Source organism: Typopeltis vanoorti, chromosome 22 (genome assembly GCF_054136105.1).
Source record: "Typopeltis vanoorti isolate ZY-2024b chromosome 22, IOZ_Tvanoo_1.0, whole genome shotgun sequence".
NCBI classification, from domain to species: domain Eukaryota; kingdom Metazoa; phylum Arthropoda; class Arachnida; order Uropygi; family Thelyphonidae; genus Typopeltis; species Typopeltis vanoorti.
In genome coordinates this window covers 39,578,372-39,606,190 of record NC_143570.1, presented here as the reverse complement: position 1 = coordinate 39,606,190, position 27,819 = coordinate 39,578,372, and the positions used below count along the sequence as shown (strand labels likewise).

General features: G+C 36.1%; 1 protein-coding gene across 2 annotated transcripts in view; it reads right to left on the bottom strand.

Moving 5' to 3' along the window:
• Positions 1-27,819, bottom strand: part of LOC150094342 (uncharacterized) — a 484,937-nt gene that overhangs the window by 401,547 nt on the left and 55,571 nt on the right. For both annotated transcript variants that reach the window (XM_090412362.1, XM_090412363.1), the window contains exons 4-6: positions 27,511-27,693; positions 15,885-16,016; positions 9,438-9,620 (exon numbers count right to left, since the gene is read on the bottom strand). In XM_090412362.1, coding sequence (XP_090268488.1) covers positions 9,438-9,620; positions 15,885-16,016; positions 27,511-27,693 — 498 coding nt within the window. The remainder of the gene's footprint in view (positions 1-9,437; positions 9,621-15,884; positions 16,017-27,510; positions 27,694-27,819) is intronic.

The following is a 27,819-nucleotide window of genomic DNA, read 5'->3' as shown; positions in this document are numbered from 1 at the left end:
CTGGTAAAAAACACTGACCAGACATGCAGTCAGGAATACATATCCATACTTGAAGTGGAAAAAGCCATTAAAGGCTTGAAATGTGGAAAAGCAGCAGGAGTACATGATATTCGACCAGAAATGCTGAAGTATGGTGGTATAACAGTCTTACAGTGGCTGCACTGCATAGTTCAGAAAGCCTGGACAGAGGGACAAATTGCCGATGATTGGAGTAGAGCTCTCATAGTACCCATATATAAAAAAGGGAAATAAAACTGAATGTGAGAATTACAGAGGTATTTCAATACTGAGTGTTCTGGCAAGATCTATGCAAGTATACTTGAGAAACGGTTGAGAAGAATTGTGGAAGAAAAGCTTGATGAAGAACAAGCTGGATTCAGGCCAAATAGAGGCTGTCAGGATCAGATCTTCACTTTACGACAAATAGTCGAGAAAGCATGGGAATATAACAGAGATCTGTGTTTAAGTTTTGTCGATTTGGAAAAGGCATATGACAAGGTGCCAAGAGAGAAGCTATTCAATACGCTACAGTTATATGGTGTCAATGGGGCATTATATCAAGCAATACTTAGTCTTTATTTGAGTTGTAAGTCAGCAGTTAGAATTGAAGGAAGTACAGGAAGATGGTTTAATGTTAAATCTGGTGTCAGACAAGGATGTACATTATCCCCTCTGTTATTCATTATCTATATGGATCACATTATGAAGGAAAGTGGTATTAAACATGATACCAAAATTGGAGATGTTAATGTCAGCTCTTTGCTTTATGCGGATGATGTTATACTTCTAAATAAATCCGCTACAAGTCTTCAAGATTCTCTAACTAAATTGAATAGCTGTTGAAATACATATGGTATGAAGGTCAGCAATAAAAAGACAAAGACAATGAAAATAGGCAGAATCACTGAAAATGTCAACTGTGTTGTGAATGGAGAACCTGTGGAACAAGTAAAAAATTTCAGCTACTTAGGCACGATTTTTACTGAAGATTATTATTATTATTATTTTCGGGCTATTCCAGGGAGTCCTTAGACTCATTGAGAGAGGCCCTAAACATCATGTCCACACAACTATACGATATTCTCACAGTATCTATCATACCTTGCCTTGAACTCGCTCATAGTCATCGCACCCACAACAGACTCTGGCAGCTTATTCCACTCATTTACCACTCTAAAAGTAAAGAACCCAGCTCTAACACCACTGCTAACCACACTCTTGCCAGCTTCCATAGGTGTCCCCTAGTTCTCCCACCACCAGTCCTGATCTCAAAAATATCCTCTGAATTAATCTTATAGAATCCTTTTAGCAATTTGAATGTCTCAATCATATCTCCCCTTTTCCGCCTTTCAACCAGTTTCTGCAACCCGCAAATTTTCAACCTGTTCTCATATGGTTCATTCCATAGACCTGCTATCATCTTAGTCACTCGCCTCTGGATCCTCTCCACCTCCTTCCCATCAAGAAGGAACCGAGGTGACCAAATCTGGGCACAGTAGTCAAGATGAGGTCTCATCAAGGCTCGGTACAGAGGTACAATAACTTGCTTGTCTCTGCTCGTTAAGGTATTTTTCAACAACCAAGTGAGTTGATGAGCTGATTTAGCTACGTTCGCAATGTGCCCCCTAAACTTCATCTCCCTATCCACCAACACTCCCAAGTCCCTGGCCTCATCAATCTCTTGGAGTACAGTTCCACCCATGTGGTATACCGCTGCTAATCTTTTCATCCCAAAATGCATAACCTTACATTTTGTCACATTAAATTGACATCCATTCTCCTTAGCCCAGAACTCCAATCTATCTAAGTCATCCTGCAAGACTTTGACATCTTCTGCATTCACTATCGCCCTCCCCAACTTTGCATCATCAGGGAACAAATGAACTGTTCCACTTAGATCCTTCCCTATATCTTTAATGAACAGATTAAACAGCAGTGGTACAAGAACAGAACCCTGTGGCACCCCACTAGTCACAGGCCGTCTTTTGGACTCCACTCCTGAATAAACCACTCTTTGATATCTCTCCATCAACCATCCACCTATCCATCTCACCAAGCCTATATCCATTCCCATATGTTGTAGTTTACGGATTAAAATTCCATGTGGTATCCTGTCAAATGCCTTTGCCAGGTCCAGCAGTATCACTGTAAAACCATTTCCCTTATCGAGTTCAGCCGTCACCTTGTTATAAAACTTGAGCAAGTTACTCAGGCATGATCTACCCTTTACAAAGCCATGCTGTTCCCTGTACAGTATCTCATTTTCATCAATCCATTCCTGTATTTTTCTCTTGACTACTTTTTCCAAGACCTTGACAACAACTCCTGATATGCTGATCGGTCGGTAATTTGCAACCATAGTCTTGGATCCTCCTTTATGCAGTGAAACTATTTTCCCCTCTTTTCACGCCTTCGGGACTAAACCAGACCCGAGACTCATATTAAACAACATAGTCAAGGGCACTAATAATTCCTTAGCCGCTTCACGCAAGACTTGTGCCGGTATATCATCCAATCCCACAGATGTATTTACATTAAGGTTCTGTAATAGACTATTCACCTCCACTTCATTCATCACAATTCCCGTATAAACTAATGGCTCCTTCATTTTTTCAATATCACCACCTGGATGATATACTTTTGCAAAGTGTGCGCTCAGTAACTCCACTATATCTACTGGTTCAGTGACCTCCTTACCATCGTCATTCCTTAAAATCATTTTGCCATGTACAGTTTTTTTCTTGCTTGCAGCATATTGAAAGAACTGTTTGGGATTCTCTTTTGCTTGCATAGCTAGTTTCCTTTTATAATCGGCTTTTGCTGTTTTTACCACACTCGTTACCCTTCTGGCCTGCACTTTATATCGTTTGTGTGCCTGCAGGTCACCCCTTTCTTTAAATTCCCTCCACAGTTGTTTCTTTTTTTGCAGCTCAAGCTTAATGGTGTTATTCATCCATTTAACCCCTACTTGTTTTACTATTCGGACCCTAGGTATACAATCAGCCATAACCTCCTGTAAATGCTCTTTGACCACTTCCCATGCTCTATCGACGTTCAGCCCTTGCAGTTGTACATGCCATGGCACTGATCCAAGCAATCTCCTAAGCTTGTCATACTTGCCAGCACGGTAATTCCACATATACTCTGTCTTAATCACAAATTGCACACCTTTAGCCACCTCCTAGGTCAAGACCTTATGATCACTCTCACCAATAGGTGGCAACATGGTCATATTCATTACAGTCAAATTTTGAGATGCAATTACCAGGGCAAGCACTCTCACACCCCTAGTATTTTCAATTACATGCTGTTTCAGGTAGTTATCCCTTAATAACTGAATAAAATCCATTTCCTTCCTCACATGTGTCCTCTCCTCCTTCCAATCAATGTTACCATAGTTGAAATCCCCCATAATAATTACCCTCCTTCCACTCATTTCATCAATTTGTTTATGCATACCATCTCCACCATCTATTCCATCACTTGGTCTATAGCAGCACCCAAGTGTATATTTTGTTCTGCCAGTCTCAATCTCACACCAAATAGCCTCAAATGAGCTCCTTTCACTATCCTGCAATACAACTTCAATTCTCCTTGGCTGCAGTTCATGAGCTATCATCAATACCCCCCCCCATTTTATTCTCTCTGTCCCTCCTAAACACACTATAACCTACACATTCTATCCCACTAACTATATCATCTTTCGTCAGCCATGTTTCACTAATGCCAATAACCTGTGGCCAGGAAGAGCCAATCAAGGCCAAAAATTCTTCCTTCTTGTTCCTATTACTCCTGGCATTAGTATACATGAAATTCAGTGATCCCTTTGTCCCACCTTTTCTTTCTTTTCTTTTCTTTCACTACCTTTAACAATGCTTTCAAGTCTTCTCTCATAAAAAATTTATCACCTTTCAATTCATTCGTACCCGCGACAATTATTAATTCTTTCACGCTCTGTTTTTGCACTCTAATACTCTCACTTACATCCTTAAATTTCACACCTGGTAAGTACGATTTAGTTATACTCCCATCTATCACTCCTCTTAATAACGAGTCACCAAAGAACACTCTTTCCTTCATTTCAGAAACTCGCCCACTCTTACGCTGGTTATTTACGTTAGCCGAATCACTCTGGAAAGAGTTTTGCAGGTGCTCTAATTGCCGCTGCGCATTTTGTATCACTGCACGCAACCTAGAGATCTCACTTCCTACAAATAATTCCTCATTTTTTTTTTATCATTCAAACCATTCTCTCTCTCTGTATAGTTGCTCTCACTCTTTCTTAGATCACCGCTCTCATTGCCATCTTGTACATCGCAATTCCCTATCAAGCCTCTATTTTCACTCACATTCTCGCTTTCTTCAACCATAGCTGTCTCACAACCTGACACATAATTCAACTCCTCACTTTGCTTACACTTTCTGAGCATTCTCCCACCACTATCACTTTCAATCCAAACTCCAGCCTCATTCGGGTATGCATACATTCCACACACACATCACAATGGACAAATTCTCTCACATTATAGTTTTTGAACAATGGCGTCGTATTTTTGGACGCTAATATATTACATCGTATTGGCGCCATATTCAAATCTATGAAACGTATCATTAAATACTAAATTAAATAATGGAATTTACACCAAAATCACACAGACACCACAAGCTACCAAAATTAGACAATATTACGTTATGATTTTAACCTATATTCTAATTTTCATTCAAAATTATACTTAGCTTTTGGGAGCTCCCTGAAAACACGACCAACCGTCTGGCCTTCTAGTGACCAGAAATGATGGCCAGAAGATGGTAAATTAAATATAGAAATAGACAACAGAATCAGCAAAGCTTGTATTGTGGGAAGTCAATTGAATAAATTCATAGGGAATAAGAGAGAAATTAGTTCAGAACATTAAATTAGCTGTATAGAAGACAGTGTTCAAACGAGTTTTAACTTATGGATCTGAGAGCTGGGTTAGGTTAGTCTCTTCCAAAGACTAGAGACCACAGATATGAGAGTACTGAGAAAGATTATAGGTGTGAACAGATGGCATCAATGGCAATATCATATTAAAGGATATTAGGAAAGAACTTGACATTGTCAGCATCCAAGAATGCGTTAGCAGAGTTATCTGAGGTGGTATAGTCACTTAAACAGAATGGGCGAGGAAAGATTAGCAAAGCAAGTGTTCTCTGCCAGGTTGGCAGCAAAACGACCCAGAGGAAGACCAAGATATAGGTGGATTTATAAGGTACAAAGTGCCTTAGACGACAGAAATATAAGATCTGATAATGTTGGAGTCTTGACAAGTAACAGACTGATGTGGAGGAAAATTGTAGACAGGAAGTTAGTAATGATGTAGGTTTTTCATGTAGTACTATCATATCCTGTACACCCCTTTGAGGGTACATGACAGGAATTTGATGATGATGTTTAATACCACTTTCCTTCATAATGTGATCCATATAGATAATGAATAACAGAGGGGATAATGTACATCCTTGTCTCACACCAGATTTAACATTAAACCATCTTCCTGTACTTCCTTCAATTCTAACTGCTGACTTACAACTCAAATAAAGACTAAGTATTGCTTGATATAATGCCCCATTGACACCATATAACTGTAGAGTATTGAATAGCTTCTCTCTTGGCACCTTGTCATATGCCTTTTCCAAATCGACAAAACTTAAATACAGATCTTTGTTATATTCCCATGATTTCTCGACTATTTGTCGTAAAGTGAAGATCTGATCCTAACAGCCTCTATTTGGCCTGAATCCAGCTTGTTCTTCACCAAGCTTTTGTTCCACAATTCTTCTCAACCGTTTCTCAAGTATACTTGCATAGATCTTGTCAGGAACACTCAGTAGGGAAATACCTCTGTAATTCTCACATTCAGTTTTATTTCCCTTTTTATATATGGGTACTATGAGAGCTCTACACCAATTATCGGGAATTTGTCCCTCGGTCCAGGACTTCTGAACTACGCAGTGCAGCCACTGTAAGACACTATACCCCTTACTTCAGCATTTCTGGTCGAATATCACCTACTCCTGCTTCCTTTCCACATTTCAAGCCTTTGATGGCTTTTTCTACTTCAAGTATGGATATGTATTCCTGACTGTATGCCTGTTGAGTGTTTTTTACTCTACTATCATTGCTTGTTTCATTTACCGATGTTTCGAAATAATTACTCCATATTTCAATATCTTTTTCTCCTGTTTTCATGTCACCTTTATCATCTCTAACTCCTTTTACAGCACTCTTTCCTCCATTTCTAAGCTTCTTTAACAACCTCCAGAATATTTTGCCACCTTCTTGATATTTATGTTCTATGTTCTTGCCAAAGTCCTCCCATGACTTTTGTTTAGCTAGTTTTACACAGAGTTTAGCATTCTTGCATTTGTCTCTGTATTCTCTAAGAGCACAAGCTGACTTATTTGCCAGGAACTTTTGATATGCTTTCTTCCTTTCCTTCACTGCCTCTTTAACTTCCTGTGTCCACAAGTGATTTCTGATTTTTTTTTATCTTTGCAGACAACTTCACCACATGCCTCTCTGGCAGAATCAATCAATGTTTTCTTCAGAGTTTGCCACTGAATCTCCAAGGTTTGATTCCTGTTCTTAAACTCTTTCATTTTTTCTTCAATAATCTTCGTGTATTTTAGTCTACAGTTCACATCTGAGAGTTGCTCAACTTTTATTCGCTTTAAAACTTTCTTATATGTTCTTCTTTTTAATATGAAATTCAATTTTATCCTGCGCAAGACTAAATAGTGATCACTATTTAGTCTTGCGCAGGACTAAATAGTGATCACTTCCAAATTTAAATCCTCTGTACACTCTGGTGTCCTGCACCAGGGAGAAAACATCACTATCAACAATAACATAGTCAATGCGACTTTTCTTATTCCTTGCCTCTTCTCTCCATGTGAATTTGTGCACATTTTTATGTTGAAATATGGTGTTAGTAATAACCAGTCCATGTCCTGAGCAGAAATTCAACAAGTATTTGCCATTATTATTAGCTTTGCTCTTTTCACCAAATTTTCCCAAAATATTTTTTGTATGTCTGACAATCATTTCCTACTCTGCTATTTAGATCCCCAACAAGGACCAACTTTTCCTTTTTCATTGTGTCAGTTGCTTTTTCTAAAGCATCAAAAAATTCCTTCACTTCTATCTTAGTAGAACCTTCTGTGGGACCATAGGCACAAATAAGTCTCATTGTCCAGTTCCCCATTCTCATATTTGTCCACATTACTCTATTTAGATCCCCAACAAGGACCAACTTTTCCTTTTTCATTGTGTCAGTTGCTTTTTCTAAAGCATCAAAAAATTCCTTCACTTCTATCTTAGTAGAACCTTCTGTGGGACCATAGGCACAAATAAGTCTCATAGTCCAGTTCTCCATTCTCATATTTGTCCACATTACTCTACTTGAGACTGACTGCCATTCAAGAAGATTAGCCTCGTATTTTGTGTTGAATACTATGGCTACTCATTCTTTTCCTTGATTGTCATTGCCTGAATATAACATTTTGTATTTATTGCTCAGAAAGATCTCACCAGTTTTTGTCTTTTTTGTTTCAGTTACCCCTATTATGTCGATCTGGTACTTATCTAATTCTTCAGCTAGCTCCATTTCTTTGCCATTCAGGCTTCTTACGTTGATAGTACCAATCTTTAACTCTGGTAATGTTGTGTTGGGGGGTTTGTTTTCAGATTTGTTCCAGTAGCTGACTTTTCACTGTTCGCCCTGGTGAAAACAACGGGGGCCTTGTTTATCTGGGCGACGCCCCAGCCGGCATGAAATTTTGTCATGTCGTACCATCATTTTTTATTTTGGTTTAACCAATAAGAATACAATTTGGTCGGCTAAATCCCAAATTGCCAGTCCATCCTTGTTCGTTCAGTATCCAAGTAGATACCCAACAGGGTGCTCCACGAGAAGGTGAGGATTGGACATTAGGTCAGAAGCCCTGGTCGGTTCTCCGCATTCCTTTAAAGGCTATGTGGAGGTCTCCTCTTAGTTATACCGCTTTGACCCTTAAGCACCCCTGTGATTTCATTATCACTCTCACCAACTGGAGGAAATCTTACATGCACTACTGACCTCTCTTCCTTCAAAATTCTTTTGTCTACTGTTGAAGTAAGCTGGTTTCTAAGTCTATGCTAGCTGATCTAGCATAGATATATTATAATTATATAATATAATCCACATAATATAATAGTATGTGGAATTATAAGTCTTATAATTCCACATAAATTCCTTCTGCTTTGATACTTCTACATGCCTATTAACTTACCAAGTCAGGGCTGTAGATCACTCTCCCCAACTGGGGGACAGGTATGACATCTGAATCAAAATCAGATCCTCTGATGCTATACTCAAATTCACAACTCTTGATCCTCATGTTCCCTCCACAACATGCAGCCCAAGATAGTTATCCTTCAAGAATCCAAAAATTCAGTTCCCTTAATACTAAATGGCACTCCCTCTGACCAGTTTAAAATCCTACATCTAAAGTCCCCCCCCCCCATAATGATCATTTACTCTGCATTTGCCAAACTAATTTGTATAAACATTCCTGCTCATCACCATCTATGTTCTCTGGTCTATAGTAACATCCCACTAAACATCTTGTCTTCTAAACATCTATTTCTTATCATACATACGCAAAGACATTAGTGTTATTTCTATTATGATTCTCCACTCTGAGAGGACATAATTCATTTCTTATCATGAGTAACACTCCATGAACACCACAATTTCCCATTTCCTTTGTCTACTGATTGTGATGTCATTTGTGAGAAAATTCAGTTCACTGTTATGAATTGTATTGTATTGTGCAAATAGTATTGTTTCCATGAAACTTAGACAATGACTTTTCCGGTGTTTGTTATATTCCTTCATTTAGAGTATTTCTACTGGAAAAGTCTTTGTCTAAGTCTAATAGAACAATACTATTTGCACAATACAATACACAGTTCATAACAGTGAACTGAATTTCCTCACAAATGCATCACAATCAGTAGACAAAGGAAATGGTGGGAATTGTGGTGTTGGTGGAGTGTCACTCATAAGAGATGCTTATGTTCCCTCTGCAACATGCAGCCCAAGATAGTTATCCTTCAAGACAGCCACTAGTAGGGGAAGATGTTGTGTTGCCTCAGTATGATAATGCAGGGTTCAGAGAACACACATAGTAATAATGAATGACATTAAAGCAAGAATATATAGGAAGAGAGGTTTAGAATATGTGGATGTTTGGAGTGAATTTGTTGAGAAAAGATACAGAGAAATATACATAAAATGAAGCACAATGCAGAATTTAATAGATCCTTAGTTGTTGTTTACTTTTTTGCAAAAATAAGAATAAAATTAATTATTTTACTAGAAAATTATGTGGAGCATTCATATTCCCCTTACCTTCATAAAACTTTGGAACCTGATTTTCATAATAAACCAAAGCAGGTAATTTTTTAATTCCATAATCTAAAGCTAAATCTTTATCATCAATTTTCACAAATGGAATGCCATGCTTATCAGCATCATCATCAATGGCTTCAAGCTCCTGCAACACATGCTGACTTTTTGAATCTTTGCTATCATCTATAAAGAAGTACAAATGTAAAATCAACAGATGTAAAAATCTATGTGAAACACAACTAAAAAAAAAAAAAAAAACTTACATCAAGAAAATAACAAATATAAACAGAAATACAAATGGTGCCTTAATGCCTGACTGAGTTCCCCTGTACTGTACATTATGCAGTATGTTATGCGGTTTTAAGCCATCTAAAATGTTAAAAAAAATCTGCAGGAAGTAAGGATGACAGTTCAGAATGTAAGGAGAATGTCTCATGATCAGTCTTAGAAAATTCATTTCTGGTTGAAGCAATGTGTTCTATGAAGAGCACACCATTTCTGTGCACTGGTAGATTTTGTGTGCTTTGGCAGTATTGAATTTACATTTAAGCCTTACGACCATTGCTATAATATCATTGTCCCTGCATTTAACTGGAAAGTTAAGCATTTCCAATTGGTTTTCTGTTTGTTTGATTTCTTATTAACTATAGAAAAAATGGTACACTACATTCTTCTTCTCACCACTACCTTTTGCAGAAAGTAGGAATATTCAAAATCTTAAGAAAAGAGCATACAACATCTTCAGCAACACAGAAAAGATAAATAAAAAAACTTTATTACCTCACCCATATTCTTTCCTTTAATGAGTATGGAGCAAGTTGATCCCCAGGATTTTGCAAACACATTCAAGACACTGATAAATAAACAAGACTTCACAGGCACAGTTAGCCTTTCTTACATGCAAAATATTACATACAAAAATTTCTTGGATTCTCCCAAGTCAAGGCATAAAAATGGCTTTCACTCCACAATACAAGATCTCTAGATTTTTACAGCCTCTGAAATCTCCTCACCCTCCCGTAAAGAAGCCAGATATTTACATAATTCACTGTTCTTGTGGCCTTTGTTATGTTGGTCAAATGGAACATTCCAAAGAAATCTATGTGTCAGAATATTTTAAAGAAGTTGTACAGAAAAGAAAACATAGATTTAGTTTAGCGTTTCAAACAATGAGGGTCATCCAGTACTTTGGCAAAAAAAAAAAAGATATGTATATTGAACATAACTGTTTAGCCAGAAAATTTAAAGAAGTTTCCAAAATGCTACACGCTCGTATTCAAAATAGTTAAAACAAGGCACGATTCTGCACTCTGATCTTCATTCATCATATATCTCACATCTAGATTCGACAACATTTGTCAAATGAAAAGGAGGAATGGAGTGTACTATCATTGGCAAAGCTATGGATAGGATTGGAAGTCTTAGAGAGTAGGTCATTTACATACGAGAGGAAGAGAATGGATGAAACAACAGAACCCCTGAGGTACTCCTACATTGGTGGGGAAATCTGAGAAGAGTAAACACCATCCACTATGACACGTGAGTGACCAGTGAGAGAGTTTGTGATCTAGTTGCAGAATGAGGAAGGCAGACCACAGGAAAAGTGGTCACACACAAATGCCTCTGAAATGTCAAGGGCAACCAAGTATGCCTGTTGGAACAAGAAACTGGTAAAGTATTTATATACAACCTCTGTCCAAAAAGAAACCGAACTTTTCAAAAATAGAAGAAACTAGTGGAGTCTCCTGTTGTACACCTTTGTTGTCAAAAGCGGCAGTAGAAGAATTGTTTCATTAGAAGCCGAGTTATAGTGCCAACAGTGACAGTGTGTTTTGACAAAAAGTCGGAAAATGAGTTTCAAACAGAGCGCTGTGGTTGGCTTTTGTGTTAAACTTGGTAAAAGTTTTACCGAAACGCATCAAATGCTTCAAAAAGCATATGGTGACGAATGCTTATCCTGTACTCAAGTTACAAGTGGTTTAACCAATTTCAAAATGGTTGTGAGACGCTTGAGGATGACAAAAAGCTAGGCTATCCAAAAACTGGACTGAGCGAAGTTAACATCCAACCAGTGCGTGATTTCATTCAAAGAAAACCCGAAATCGTCCGTGAGATTGATTGAAGATGAATTGGGGATTCCAAAATCAACTGTGCACAACGTTTTGACTGAGAGTTTGGGTTCCTTCATAAATTGAATTCGCGATTTGTTCCCCACAAGTTGACCGATGACCAAAAAATGTATCGAATTGAACATTGCAAGGACCTCATTAAAACTGCTTGTAAGGTTCCCAGAAGCGATTGTTACTGGTGACAAAACATGGTGTTTTGAGTATGAGTCCGAAACAAAGTGCCAGAGTGCTGAGTGGAGACCACCAGAAGAGGGGCATCCGAAAAAAAGTCGCTTGAAGAAGTCAAAAGTAAAGACAATGCTGATTTGTTTCCATGCTTCCAAGGACATTATCCACAAAGCATTCATTCAGCCTGGCTAAACGGTCAGTGGTGAGTTTTATTTCGAAGTTTAGAAGTGATTGATAGCAAGAATTCGTCGCATGTGGCATGAATATTGTGACGACCAACTGTTCGTCAAAACACACTGTCACCCTTGGCACTATAACTCAGCTTCTAATGAAACAAATGTTATAAACAGTTGACACAATACTAATGAAGGTTGCCACCACTAGTTTCTTCTATTTTGAAAAGTTCAGTTTTCTTTTTTGGACAGAGGGCATATTTAATAATTTTTTTTTTAATGTAAGTTCTCATGATGTAGTTGTTATAGGCAAATTTGGAAAGACATCTTTGCAACCACAAAATTCTAAAACTTTCACTGTATTTAGAATATATTTTATTTTACATTCTCAGGAATTAACAGAGTACTCAAGAAAATGCTTCTTGCTACTTCCATAAAAGTAATCAAATAGTCTTGTTCATCATGACATTATGGTAATATATCATTTGTAAGATATTACAATAAATATACTCAACTGAAATACCAGCCTGAGTAGTGATAAGTAAACATCATTTTTACTTTTTGCAACTAACAGCTGCTGGTTTAAGTTCACTGTTGCATGGATATTTGTACTATCTTTCTAAAAGTGTTGACCTCGTGGTGATGAAAATCACCAATCACCATGAAATGCAAATTAATTGCTAAAACAAGATTTACCATTTACAAAACAATGCTGACCATCAAAAGAATCCTATGTCCATCAACCCAATCCTATATTCCACTCATAATCAATCTTTCTAACACCTTTAACTAAAATTGCAATTACACAGTAATTGTAGTTAAGACAATATCATGACTCTGGAATGTTGATTATGGTGAAAAGTTTCGACAAATGTAGATTGCAGTAGACTATATTAAGAAAAACAAGAAAAGGTTATTGGCAATAACCTTTTCTTAATATTGTGACTGCTCGTTGTACAGCCACTATATTAAGAAGTGCACTCACATGTAGGAATAAGATGTTTGTGCCACTGTATAAAACACTGGTCAGACCACACTTGGATTATTGTGCTTAGATTTGGTCACCTGGTTTTCATTTTGATGTGGAGATATTGGAGAGGGTCTGGAGCCAAGTGACTAAGACAATATTAGGACTCTGGAATGTTGGTTATGGCGAAAGGTTTTAACGAATGTGGATTGCAGAATATGGTGGATGTTGGCCTCAATACTTGGTGATTTTAATCACCATGAGGTCAACACTTTTAGAAAGATAGTACAAATATCCATGCCACAGTGAACTAAAACCAGCAGCTGTTAGTTGCAAAAATAAAAATGCTGTTCACTCTTCACCACCAAGGCTAGCATTTCAGTTGAGTATACAATATTTATTGTAATATTTTACAAATGATATATTACCATAATGTGATACTGTACTGTGATGATGAATAAGACTATTTGATTACTTTTCGTGGAAGCAGCAAGAAGCATTTTCTGAGTACTCTGTTAATTCCTGAGAATGTAAGGTAAAATATATTCAAAATACAGTAAAAGTTTTAGAATTTTGTAGTTGCAAAAATGTCCTTCCAAATTTGCCTACAATAACTACATTATGAGAACTTACATTTAAAAAAAAAAATATTAAATACATAAATACTTTACCAGTTTCTTGTCCCAACAGATCTACTTGGTTACCCTTGACATTTCAAAGGCATCTGATTGGATTTGGCACGGGGTCCTACTTAACAAACCTATGGTCTGCCTTCCTCATTCTAGAACTAGATCACCGACTCTCTCGCTGGTCACTCACTACGTGTCATAGTGGACAGCTGGTCTCCTCAGATTTCCCCACCAATGCAGGAGTACGCACCCCCAGGGTTCTGTTCATTCACCCAGTCTCTTCCTCCTGTATGTAAATGACCTACTCTACGACTTCCAATCCTATCCATGGCTTTGCCAATGACAGTACACTCCATAACACATCTATAATTTGAAAATTATGAACTAGAACCATGCGTGCAGAGTGGTACTTTTTTCCAACTCCTTAGGAACCTTATCCAAGCATGATATTCTTTAAATAACCAGGTCAAGGATATAACTAACTTCTTGCACATTCCTTAAAATTAGATGGTGATATGTGATTCATTCTCACAACTTTAACATCTAACCCAATCAACACCTGATACAGCTTTGATTCTTTAACTTACAATTTCCTCTAATATTTTCCAATCTCCTACATATTGCACAGTATCATTTACACCGGTATGATATATACCTATTAAGTGCTCATTCAATAATTTCACTATAACCTTTGCAACAGTCAACCATAAATATCCACCATTGTCAATCTGCCATAATTACCCTTCCTCCTCTTTGCCATATAGTGGAAGAATTCCACTGAAGTAACCTTGGCCTGACCAGCCAATCTCCTCTTATAATGCAACTTTTCTTTCTTTACCATGTGCATCAACTTCCTAGCTGTACCTTATACCCCTCATGTATCAGATACTCCCTTATGAATTTCCATGCACTGTAAACATTGTTTCTGCACAGCTCATCTATCCAACATACTAACACTAGTTAACTACAAACATACTGACACTAGTTAACTACAGAGCTTCCCATAATCACCTACCTTATAATTCCCCATAAATCCCCTTTTTTTTTTTTTTTTGGCAATAACCTTTTCTTGTTTCACCACTAAACAAGTACCTAATTATCACTCTTGCCAACTAGCAGCAGTGTTGTGGGATGTTAATCCTCATTAACATCCCCACCTAGTAAAGATATGACCAAATCGAACACGCTAAATATCCTTTTTTGGAAATAACCTTTTCATGTTTCACCACCTCTAAAAGAAGTACCTAATGATCACTTTTGTCAACTGAGCTATGGAAGCTCATCATCAGAGCTTCCATAGCTCAGTCGATATAGACGAATCCCTTTAGTCAGAAAGACCCGGGTTCGATCCCGTCTATGACGTGAGGAACCTTTATTTGGTCTCTTTTAACTAAAGGTGAGTTAGCCAGTCTCATTGGGAGTAGAGGGTTTTTTCCCAGAAACTCAGGTTTTTGTTCCTCAGAACAGGCAAACCATCCCTGTGAACACACATGGATCTACAGTCAAAAAATACATACTTAGAGAAGTCCTCGTTGGAGGGCACAACCTCAACCAGTCCTAAGAGACGGATGAGGAAAACTGAAGGGAACCTCACAAGACAACAACAACCTCATTAACAACCACATCTTGTGAAGATATCACCAAGTCCAAAATTCTAAAACCTCAAGTTACTTCTCTCACATGCTGCTTAAGATATTCATCCGTCAGAAATTCAACAAATTCACTCTGCTTGTTCCCATACACTATATTCCCATCCAATTCACATTCACGTAATTAAAGTCTTCCATTACCACCCAATCACCTTCTTTTTACATGCTGAAATAATTTTCCTAAACATTTCACAATCAGTTTTCTCTACAATCCCTGGCCTATCACAGCATCCTTAGATATACTGTTAATTTCAACTTCACATCACACTGATTCAAAATCATATGTACTACCATTTTCAACTTCCACTCTTTGTGGCATAATTTCTCTGCAGTTATTCCTCCCTTGTCTTTTGACCTTCCTATCTTTCCAGAAATATGTTATAAAAATGTGAAATGAAAACTAACAGACAATTCAAACATTTGTAATCATTTTGTCTCTTTTTAATATTGTTCAAAACGAGCCTATTCTCATTTCTTTCCCACTACACTACAATGAAACATTTTGATTCCTTTTTTTTTTTAAATACTTGGCACTTCTCAAATAGATAGATATGATTTAATCATATTAGTCTTTGAGTGTTGAATGACAACTACTGAAAATGCATCACAAATTCATTGGTCAAAATAAGATTAAGTTGACTAGAATTTCATTTAAATAGCATATATTAATATTATTGTATATAAAAGAGATAACAAAGAAGTAAAAATTTAATAATTATATTTGATACTTACAAAACAAAACAGACAAGTAATCATTATTTTTAACCATTAAAGCAAGTACTTTGTCTGTGACATCTTCAATTTCATCTGATTCCTTTTGTCTTATTAACCACTGAAGGACTTCTTCCTCATTAGAAAGGTCTCCTGTTTACAATATCAATTTACATAATTAGGAGAAGCTTACATATATAACCTTAAATAATTTCAATAAAATAGATATATTTAAATACAAATGTTAGTAAACTTGTATTTAATAAGCAAAATAGATAAATAATTCAAATGTATGCATAATAAGTGTTAATTTATGGAAATTAAAAGTATTCAGTATTGCATGTTCATCAACATACTACATGCACCTGAATGAAATTGAAAGTTTTTCGTTGTTACCTTAAGCGACCATAATAAATGTTTCATGACAGCACTAATGCTCATTCTAAAAATGACCACTTATAAATGTAGTATCAGCATTATAAAATGCTAGGAAACATCATATTCTGACATGTAAACTCAAGGAATATACAAAGATACCATGATAGTAAAATATAAACTTAATTATTATTATCAAAATACCTCCATGGATTCAATAGACTCATCATGGGAGATCCTACTCTCACATGCAGAGCTCATCATACATTGGCTTAAATGCATCCACTGTCCCTGCACTCACCACACTCTCAGGCAATGCATTCCAATCACCCACCACTCTGCATGCAAAAAATCTACTCTTCACCAACCCCCCTCCCTCGCTCATACCGACCTTGTACAGCTTCCAGGGATGGCCTCTCATTCACCAGATATTTTAGGAAAAATCTCATCCATGTTAATCTGGTAATTATCCCTTACCAACTTATATGTTTCAATCACCTTGTCCCCTCTTCCTTCTATCCACTAGGCTCTGTAATTTGCATTCTCTCAATCTGTCCCCATATTCCAGACACCAGAACCCAACTTAGTCAATTATCACTGGACCCTCTCCAACATCTCATCATCTTTTTGAAAACTCGATGACCAAATCTCATCATCATGCATATCTAGGATTTAGGCCCCTAGCCTGTTCCGACCTTAGAAGTCATCGTTGAATCTCTTAAGAGGACGTCCTGGTTTTCTTTTTCCTAATGGCTTGTACTTTAAGGCTTGTTTTGGTAATCTTTCTATTTTCATTCTTTGAACATGTTCCACCCATTTATGTTTATATTTTTAATTTTTTCTATTACTGGTTCTTGGTTCAATTCTTTCATAATTTCTTCATTTCTTTTGTGATCAAATATAGTATACTTTGCAGTTTTTCTCATAAACTTCATTTCTGCTGTTATTAATCTTTGTCTTTTTGTTTTATTGTCCAGATTTCACTTCCATACAATAAGACTGGTAGGGCTAATGTATTGTATACTTTTAGTCTGGTTTGTTTTTGAACTAGGTTTAGTTTAAATATAGAGTTAATTACACCTGTTATTTTTAAAGATTTTGCAATTTTTAGGTTTATATATTTTTCATTTTCATATGTGATCATACATCCTAGGTAGTTAAATGAATTCACCTGTTCTAAGATCTTGTTATCTATTACTGTTTTAGTTCTTACTGGATCTTGTCCTTTAAAGGCCATAGTTTTTGATTTTTCTATTTATATTATCATACCATAATCTTTGGCTATCTCATTTAGATCTAAAATAGCTTTCTGTAAGTTATCTTCAGAATTTGTAATTATTATTTGGTCGTCGGCAAAAAGGAAAGTGTTTAAGCTCACAGTAGGAGAAAGTTTAATACCTTGATGGAAATTTTTATTCCATTTTATTATTATTTCATTTAGGTAAATATTAAAGAGTTGCTGAGAGGGGACATCCCTGTCGGACCCCTTGGTTTATCTCTCTTGTATATGATAGCTCATGATTTAGTCTTATTTGTATTTGATTATTTTCATATATACTTTGATAGCTTTTAGGATATTATTTGGTATTTGTCTTTCTTTTAATATGTTAAATAAAATGTTTCTTTTAACTTTGTCAAATGCTTTTTCAAAGTCAATAAATACAACATGCATTTCTAAATTGTATTCTCTTCTTTTCTCTATTATTAATTTTAGACAAAAGGCAGGGTCTATACCGGCCTGTGTGTGGATTACTGTGCACAGTAATCCATATGCAGCCTGATCAAAGTCTTGAATAGCTGGATCAAAACATCCTTGCTTCTACGTGTCAGTGTTCTCTGCATCATTTGAATAATCCACTGTGTTGTCTACACAATTTTAGTAAAATGTCCACGAAATTTCAAGTCCCTATCCACTGTCACCTTCAGATCTTTCATCTCCTCCAACTCCTCTAAAACATCCCTGCCAATTCTTCCTATACTCTGCAACTCATTTTTGCTTCCCAAATTTTAAAATCTTACACTTTGCAATATTAAATTGACATCTCCGCCCTCCCCAATTTGGACAGTCTATTTAGCTCCTCTTGCTAAGCTATAAAATCTGCTCTACTTCTCATAACTCTAACCAATTTTGCATCATCTGCAAACAACTGTATATGACTATTTAAGCTCTTTCCAATGTCATTTACATACAAATTAAATGACAATGGCCCCAAAAAACAGATCACTGGGGAATGACACTAGTGACTTTTCTCTTTTGGGGTATAACTCTCCATACACAACCTGCTGATGCTTATCAGCCAATCTCCAATCCAATGCACTATTTACTATCCAACCCCACCTGTTCCAATTTAACTACTACAGTAATCCCTCGATTAATGTGCCCCCGATTAGTGCGTCATTTTTTTTCAATACCCAAATTCGATTAGTGTGCCTATATACATCTTAAAAATAAATGTTACAGATTTTAAAAAATTTCTATCTATATATTTTTTATGGCTAACTATTTAAAAAAATCACTCACCAGAATTTAGTTATTACTGATTTAAAACATTTTACAGAGTTATTTTTAATGGCATACTACACTACGTCCATGTTTTTCCAAATTTTTACTGCCAAAATTTATGTCGTCTGCTAATTACACAGCATTTTCCTGATCATATCTCGTACCTCCTTTGCAATTATTTTCCTTACATTTTTTAAAATTTTATTTTAAAGTATTTTTCCAACCTTTCATCATGAGTAAAAGAATTAGTGAGCAAAAAAGTGAAAGTGTGAGAATTATTCGAAAAGTAATCTCATCGGAAGAAAAACTTGAAATAATAAAGAAAGTGAACAAGGCGAGTCCAGGGAAAAGATAAGACAAGAACACAAAAATGGGTGAATCAACTATAAGAGCAATTTTAAGCAAAGCTGCTGAATACAAAGTATTATAATGATTGAATTAGAGGGACTTCTTTGTACACGGATTGAAGATTGTAACCAAAAACGGATCATGCTAAGAACTGACCTTATTAAATCAAAAGCATTAAGTCTCTTTGTAACCTTGAAAAAAAGGGGCTATCAATGATGGAAAGTAGAATTCCATGTTAGTGCTGGGTGGTTTTGAGAAATAGCCTACATAATGTTCTAATCACAGGTGAAGCTGCAAGTATGGATAAGGAGGTGGCCGCAAATTATCCAGAGAGTTGAAGAAAATTGTATAAGAAAGGGGCTGTTGTGACCAACAAATATTTAATGTCGGTGAAACTAGCCATTTTTTGGAAGAAAATGCCTTCCAAGACTTTTCTGGCTAAATCAGAGAAATCTCAGCCTGGTTATAAAGTCGCAAAGTTGAATGAAATTACTGCTAGCAATATTTGATCCATTTGGAAGCACATTCTTCCACCATTGTCCAAATGATTTTAGAGGCTTTTCAAATGAATCTAAGTTAATTAAATCTCATTCTGAGAAACTGAGTGATTCCGACCTACTAAATTTAGATGGACAGCAGGAAGATCCTGAAGAATATGAAGAAAATTTAATCACTGACAAGCCAAAAGAGATTTCACAGAAACAAATTAAAAATATTTTTCGTGCAACCGAAACTTTTAAGTAGCAATGCTTAGAGACTGGCCTTTGTGAAGAGAGAAGCAGGAAAATTTGCAGAAGAGGCAGTTGTATGAAAAAAAAAAAAAAAAAACAGAATGCCTGCCTTTTATATTTTGAATATGTTTTATTGTCTTTTAGTTTGATAGTTTCCTTTAACTAGGCCCTGAGACATACCTTAATTCTTGTATAAAAAAAATCAAGGGTAAAAAAAGAAATTTGAGGAATGAATTATACTTTTTTCCATAGGTTATTATACTCGATTAGTGCATTTTAGATTAATGTACCTGTTTTAAAGAACGCATTAGGCGCACTAATCAATGGATTGCTGTAGTTTGTGATGTGGCAATCTATCGAAAGGCTTTGCAAATCTACACATACTACTGCATATGCATCCCCTTGTTTTAATAAGTAAGCAGATTGCTAAAACACGATCTTTCTTTAGCAAACCCCATGCTATCCATTAAATAGAATTTTACTGCTATTCACCCAGTTCTGAATCCTTTTCATCCCCACTAGCTTCTCAAACACCTTGACCACAACTCCAGACAAACAGATTGGCCTATAATTCAAAGCCTTAGTCTTATCACCTCCATTATGAAACGGAACAATTTTGCCATCTTTCCATTCTTTTGGGACCTTGGCTAATCGAAGACTCATGTTGAAAATGTATGTTAAAGATGTTGTTAACTCCATGGAACATTCCCTCAAGACTTGCTGATATATACCATCAAGTCCCGTGGCCTTGTCGACATCAAGTTTACTCAATTCCTCACATATCTCTTGCTCACTCAGCATCATTGGTTCCTCCCCAATTCCCACAGCTCTCAAGTTCTGCATTATGTTACAATCACAAGGATGGAATACTTTAATGAACTGCTCATTAAACACCTCTACTATATCCTCCTCAGCATTTATCATTCTCCCATTATCACTGACCAACATCATCCTTCCGTAATCATTTTTCCTTCTACTGGCCACATATCGAAAAACTCCCTAGGATTTCTTTTAGCTGTTAACTGCTGATCATGCTGCACTTTTGCTACGTTACTAAGTGAGTCACCTTCCTTGCTTGTTCTTTGTACTCCTCATATAACTGATTACCTCCACTCATCTTGCACCACCTCCACAATGCCTTTTTCTTCCAGACTGTACACTTCACCTCTTCAGTCATTCATTTTACACCTATCTCATTTATAATCTCATGACAGTTGGAATACTAAGTCATTGCCTCAGCCAGATAATTCTTGAGTAGAGGCCAAGCAGCATTGATTTCCTTCCTTTGCAATTCCTCACTCCATTATATTGGTACAAGCTGCCTCCCGAGTTTGCCATAATCACCAGCTTCATAGTTCCACATATAACCCTTTCTCACAAATAATAATATCTTCTGATGAGATTCAAATCCAAGATCCTTGATCCCTGTGTGACCTCTGTTACGTACCGCTTAAAGTAGTTATCCCTTAAAAACTCAAGAAATGCATCATTCTCTTTGGTTCCTGATGCTGTCTCTTCATTACAGTTTATATTACCATAATTGAAATTGCCGATCATGATCACCCTTTTCTTATTAACCAGACTCATCTGTCTAAACATTTCCTTCTCACTACCTTCCACATTACGAAGTCTACAGCAACATCCTACTAAACATTTCATCCTATCCACCTCACACCATACTGCTTCAAAACCACTGTCAGTATTTGCTCCTTGCATTTCCATTCTAATTGGGCACAACACCTCTGCCATCATCATTAACACTTCTCCTACCTTTTTGCTTCACTCGTGCCACTCACTTCTCCATTCACAAACTTCACTACCTTACCTACCACACAAGACTACATATCCCTCCATCTCTATTTTCCTGTCAGAATGTCATCTTCGTTCAACCATGTCTTACTTATAACAACAACCAACAATTTTTGGATGAAGGAACTCTATCAACATTACAATTTCATTCCTCTTGTTTTGAATACTTCTAGCATTTGTAAACATATACACTAGCTCATTTCTGTTTCTATAGTCCCACTTCTCAGTTATGATTCCTCCACACTCTCCCATGTCCATTCCTGTCTATCAATACTGATATTACACCCCCTCCTCCCCAGACCTAAATGTCACCTCCATCCTTGACCATCTTAATCCTTCTTGCACACTAACACATTACTCCTGAAAAATCATCTGAAAATAGTTTGTGCTCCTCTCTCATTCTCTTCACTTGTACCACCCACCTCTCCATTCACAAACTTCACTACCTTACCTACCACACTGTTATCCTTCACTAACTTGAGGCTATTAAGGAGAGTGAAGGATAACAGTGTGGTGATATCCCTCTTGACATTCTTCTTGTTACCAGTCAGATCATTTGTGCCAACTCTTTAGCTCACATACTCCTCTTATCCAATGCTTCAACCACTCTGCTCATCTTCCTCCTGAAAAACAGATCGTGTGTGCCTTTTCACTCGCTACACCTCTTATCATTGAATCTCTGTATATTGCAACTCTCAAATTTTTCATCCCATTCTTCCGCGCATTTCCATAATTCTCCTCAGTTCATTCCTCATACATTTAATCTCTTGCCTCATCTTTACTAACTCCACTTTCATATCTTCAATTAGTTTTTCAGTCCCATTTATACACATCACATTTTCACTACCTTTCACATACTGCTCATTGCAATGATGATGATGATGGTGGACAGATTTAAAACTTAGGGCCACAAGGTATTTATGTTATTACATCAGATAAATAGGACTAGATTACACATAAGGAAATAAATTAATGTCAATTGCCAAATATATAACCAGAAAGGTTCATCATCAGTGACAAGAAGGCTAGGAGTAAAAGATAAGAAAAAAAAATTATCACTGTCTGATAAATATGAAGCTTTCCCAGATTTCTGATAAGGAGAGCCAGTTATTCAAATTCAGATCAGAAAGATGAAGCAATCAATGCTCTCATTAAATAAAAGTTCAAACATTTAGTTAAGGAGAACACCAGAGCACTGCTTCATCATTTTAATCTGAATCAGAATGACCTTATCAAAAATCTGAGAAAGCCTCATTCTTATCAGACATCAATAATTCTTTTTTTTTTTTTTTTTTTTAAAATATACAGTTGACCCTCGAACAACATGGGAGCTAGGATCGCTGACCTCCCGCATTGTTCAAAAATCTGCCTGTTGACCAGAAGCCCTACCAATAACATGAACAGTCAATTAAAACATATTTTATATGGTAATGGTATATTATTACGTGACACCTCCAAGGAGTCCAAAGACTCTTTGAGGGAGGGCACATGCTCTAACTCTGTCTCCATTCAATTCTCCAACTACAACAAACCATAACTACCATCATCATCCCCGCCAATGCAATCTACTGCCCATCATCACCACTAGTATTTTCACAGACAATCACAAACATCCATGCCCATGGCAGGATTCAAACCCGCAGCCTTTTGGCTGGAGAGCAGATATGCTAACCACTCGGCCAATCAGGCCGGCAGTATATACTATATTCTTACAATAAAGTAAGCTAGAGAAAAGAAAATATTAAAGAAAATCATAAGGAAGTGAAAATACATCAATAGTACCATACTGTATTTATCGATACCATAAGTTTATTACTACGATAAAGAGCCAAAAGGCTATTTTTCCGGCGACATAAATTAAGTTAAGGAGATAACAAAAATAATATGGGATTTTTTATCCCCTTAACCATAAGTGAATGTTGTCTTGTTTACAAGATGAATCGTCTGTCTGCCAGTAGCTACATCAATATTGTCGTAGATGATTCAAAATACTGTAGATGTTATGCGTATTACTCACACTAGACATCAAAAATTAAAAGATAATGTGAAAAAGAAATTTGTATTTATTTACAGGTAAACAATTCATGAATTAATAATGAAGCAGCAGCAATATGATATTGCTTTATGGTAGACTAGTGCAATCGATACTACTGCTTTGCGGTAGCATAGACTATACACTAATGAATTAATCATAAAAATTTTATTTTCTGCAACTTAATTAACTAATTAATAACAGTTAATTTTATGCAGTTATGAATTAACACTGCATCTTTACGTTTGTTTACATTTCTCTTGACTGCAAATGGCCATGTGATCTGTAAGTGTTTGTGTGCATAAGTTTGATAAATTTTAACTTTTTATAATAGATTTATGTATACTTTATGATAGTAAATTATACAATAGACTAGTATCTACATATATTTTATGCATTCATAACATACCTAACTTTTTAATTTTTTCAATATTTCTAAGCTATGTGGTTTGTCTGCGAGTTTTTTTTTCAAATTGTCACAAATCACCAAAAAAATTTTCCAATATATTTATTCATATAAAACTGTGTATAAGTGGATTCGTGCTGTTCAAACCCGCGTTCTTCAAGAGTCAAGTGTATACTGATATATATCAATTACTATAGCTCGCATATATCTCATTGTTCCTTTTATACCATCATACAGCTTGTACTATTTTAATAATTCATTGTTAATGTTCTACCTTGTACTACTAGCTTTCCTGTCACTGATAATGACCTGTAAATTTCAGGTTGATATATCTGGCAATTAGAGTTTATTATTTATTTCTCCGTGTACACATGTAATTTAGTCTTACAATTATCACACAAGTATCTCTTAAGCATCAACATCAAATAAATAAAATGTTGAAAAGAACACTAACTCATAGGAATAAGATATTATTCTACTGTATAACATTATAAGCCCATATTTTCGCTATTGTGCTCAGATATGGTCACCTGAGTTCATAGTACACAAGGAGACAAATGAAAAGTTCCCTGCTACTGGATCTTATGCCATAGAATGAGGAAACATAGAATGAGGAAACGTCTTCAAAATATGAGTAAAAGACAAAAGAGAGGAGATTTAATAGAATCAAACAAATTAGTAATCTTACAGTATAGACATTACTGAGACTTTTCAGTTCATGACAAATGGGAGAACTCAACGTCATCCCTGGAAACTGAAAAAGGACATGGTTAGGAAGCATGTGATTCCATGTTCTTCTCAGGACTTGCAATGAGTGTGTGGAATAGGCTATCAGTGGATGTGTAAGTGCATCTTCGGTGAATGGCTTCAAACAAAGAGTGAATGAGGTTCTCTCTTGATGAGTCCTTGACTCCATGGAGGAGACAAGGAGCAACTCTTACTATAGCAAATACCAGTATAATGAATTTACTCACCATAACAAACTAATGGAATGTTCAGATCAAAGCTCCCCACACACAAATTGCAAAACTGCAGGAAACTCACTATAGCAAACTATACACGCTGTTACGAACTATTTCCATGGTCTATACTAGTTTGTTATACTGAGAATCTACCGCATCAGTTTTTACTTGAAATGTGTCAAGTAAAATAATAATAATAAATCTGTGACCAAATTGCCATAAATGCTTACATCTTCTAATGTACACAGCTGCAATATGACACTAATAAAAATTTAACTCTGAGATTGCAGAGTTATTGTGATCAATTTAATTTTGCATTTAAAACAAAATTCAGAATACATTACACAAGATTATAGATATCAAAAGGGAAAGTTCCTGAAGCAAATGTAATCTTAATTTGTATCATCATTTTCATAGTTTACATGTTTCATTTCTTATTAATTTTTATCTGGGCTACCCCGTTTTAACTTCAATGAATTCTATATTTGCTTTGGTAAGTGTGAGAAATTATTATATTAGTGAGTATAATTGAAATGAATGGAGACAAGCATGGTCCTGTTGTCATTATTTTCTTGAATATCTCCATGGAGTCAAAGACTCATCACGGGAGGCCCATGATAACCATTACTTACAAAATATCTATCAAACTTCTCCTTGAATACACTCACCAGCAAAGCACTCACAACCACTCTCACAACCCTTCACCACCTTCAAACAAAAAATTTGGTCCTCACACCCATGACAACCACACTCTTGCACGCTGTCATAATACACAAGCTGATATCCCTTCTAATCTCATGGCCATATTTGCATTAAGGTTCTGCATCATCCAATGCACCTCCAACTCATCTATCTATCACATTTGCAATGTCATATCTAGAATCTAGTATGTCTGCCTGCATAGTATAGTAATAACTCAATAACCTGCTTGCCTTGTCTGCATCTGTTACCTCCCTACCATCACCACTCATTAAAGTTACCTTTCCATAGGCGAAATATCTTATTATACTGATCACCCTTCTTGCCTGTGCTTTGTACTGTTCATTAGCTTGCTAATTACATCTTTCTCTTTATGTATCCTCAAAGTTTTTTTTTTTTTTTTACAACTCCTGCTCAGTGAAGCTCTCATTTATCCTAGATATATAATATGATACTGCTTTTTTTTTTTGAAAAACCCTTTACCATCTGCCACAGACTGCTAACATCTTCCCCTTCAGATTCACACGCCATGGCATTGCTCTAAGCTGGATTCTCCACTTGTTATAATCACTTGCTCTGTAATTCTACATATATTCCAATATTACCTGAAAATGCTACATGTCTAGTAATCTCCCAGGTCAAGACTTAATGATCACTATTCCTAAACAGAGGCATTGTGGTTATCTTAGTTAATAAAAAGTTCTCTGGCCACCATTACTAGATCCAGCAGTCTCAAACTCCTAAGTCCCTTCCATTACATAATGTATCAGGTAATTATCTCGGAGCAGCTGTATAAATTCCATTTCTGTCTCTCCTTGTAAACACTCCTCCTTTCAATCTATATACCTATAGTTAACTCTCCAATAATAATTACTCATCCTGCACGCATTCTAATTTGCCAATGTCTGTCATTAAAAATTCATCTTTGGATCCCATGACCTATATATAATAGAAGTTATCCCGAATTCATCTGACACATCCACAAACTGCACACCATCTTCCTGCACAACCAATACATTAACTCCTTTGCAATCATGGCCTTTCTGGTCTCTTTATACTTGCCAGATCATTTGTACCTGCCAAAATAATAATCTCTTTCACTTTCCCTCTACACATTCTAACAGATTGACTAACATCCTTAATCTCTGCCTCTGGGAAATACAGTTCTGTGCCACATTCCTCAATCACTATTCTTATCATGGCATTTCTATGCAAAACTTGCTCTCCTACTCTCACTCTCATACACTGCTAACCTCATTTTCTTTCTATTTGTTCATACCACTTGGAAGACATTTCTCCAACCATACTATTTCATGTTTGGTCCTGCGAAGGACATCACATTTAAAAGAAGATATGAAAGAATTTGGAAACGACAAAAGGAAGTTGAGAAGGAGGACTGTAATCATAAAAGCCTGTGTAGGAGGAAAATTTAGCAGGACATAACAGATGGAAGGTTTATGGATAAAAGGGAAAAAGTGAGCATGTGTGCACACACATGCATGCATGCCAGAAATGCAAGTTTTTTCTTGAACATGTGAAAAATTTGAATTTGAGCGATGTGAAAAACAATGAAAATAAGCATGAAAGTGCTTATTTGGTATGATATCTAAAGTTGCCTATTCATTACATAAAATTTTTAAATGTTTCAGTGGAAATATCATTATCATAACAGAGACAGATTAAAAGAGTGTTATACAGTTTTATAATAACCGTATATAACTGAACATATACTGAAATATGATTAAAATTTTCTACTTCAAAGTTAAATAGCTGAATTTTTACCTTGGTAAAAATTTGGTACTCTACTTTCAAAATAGACAAGAGCTGGTAGATCACTGATTCCATAGTCACTGGCTACTTTCTGATCATTAATTTTAACAAGTGGAATACCATAATGATCTGTATCATCATCAATAGTTTCCAATTCTGACAATATATTAAGATCCTCTTCATTATTTTTATCATCTGAAAAAAAATAAGTTCTGGATCAATAAATAAAAAGCTAGAAAAAAAAACCGTGAAAACTGATGACTGCAGAGAGTGATCATACAGTTGAGAGGTTGACAAACATGGAATTTTCAGTTAAGAAAG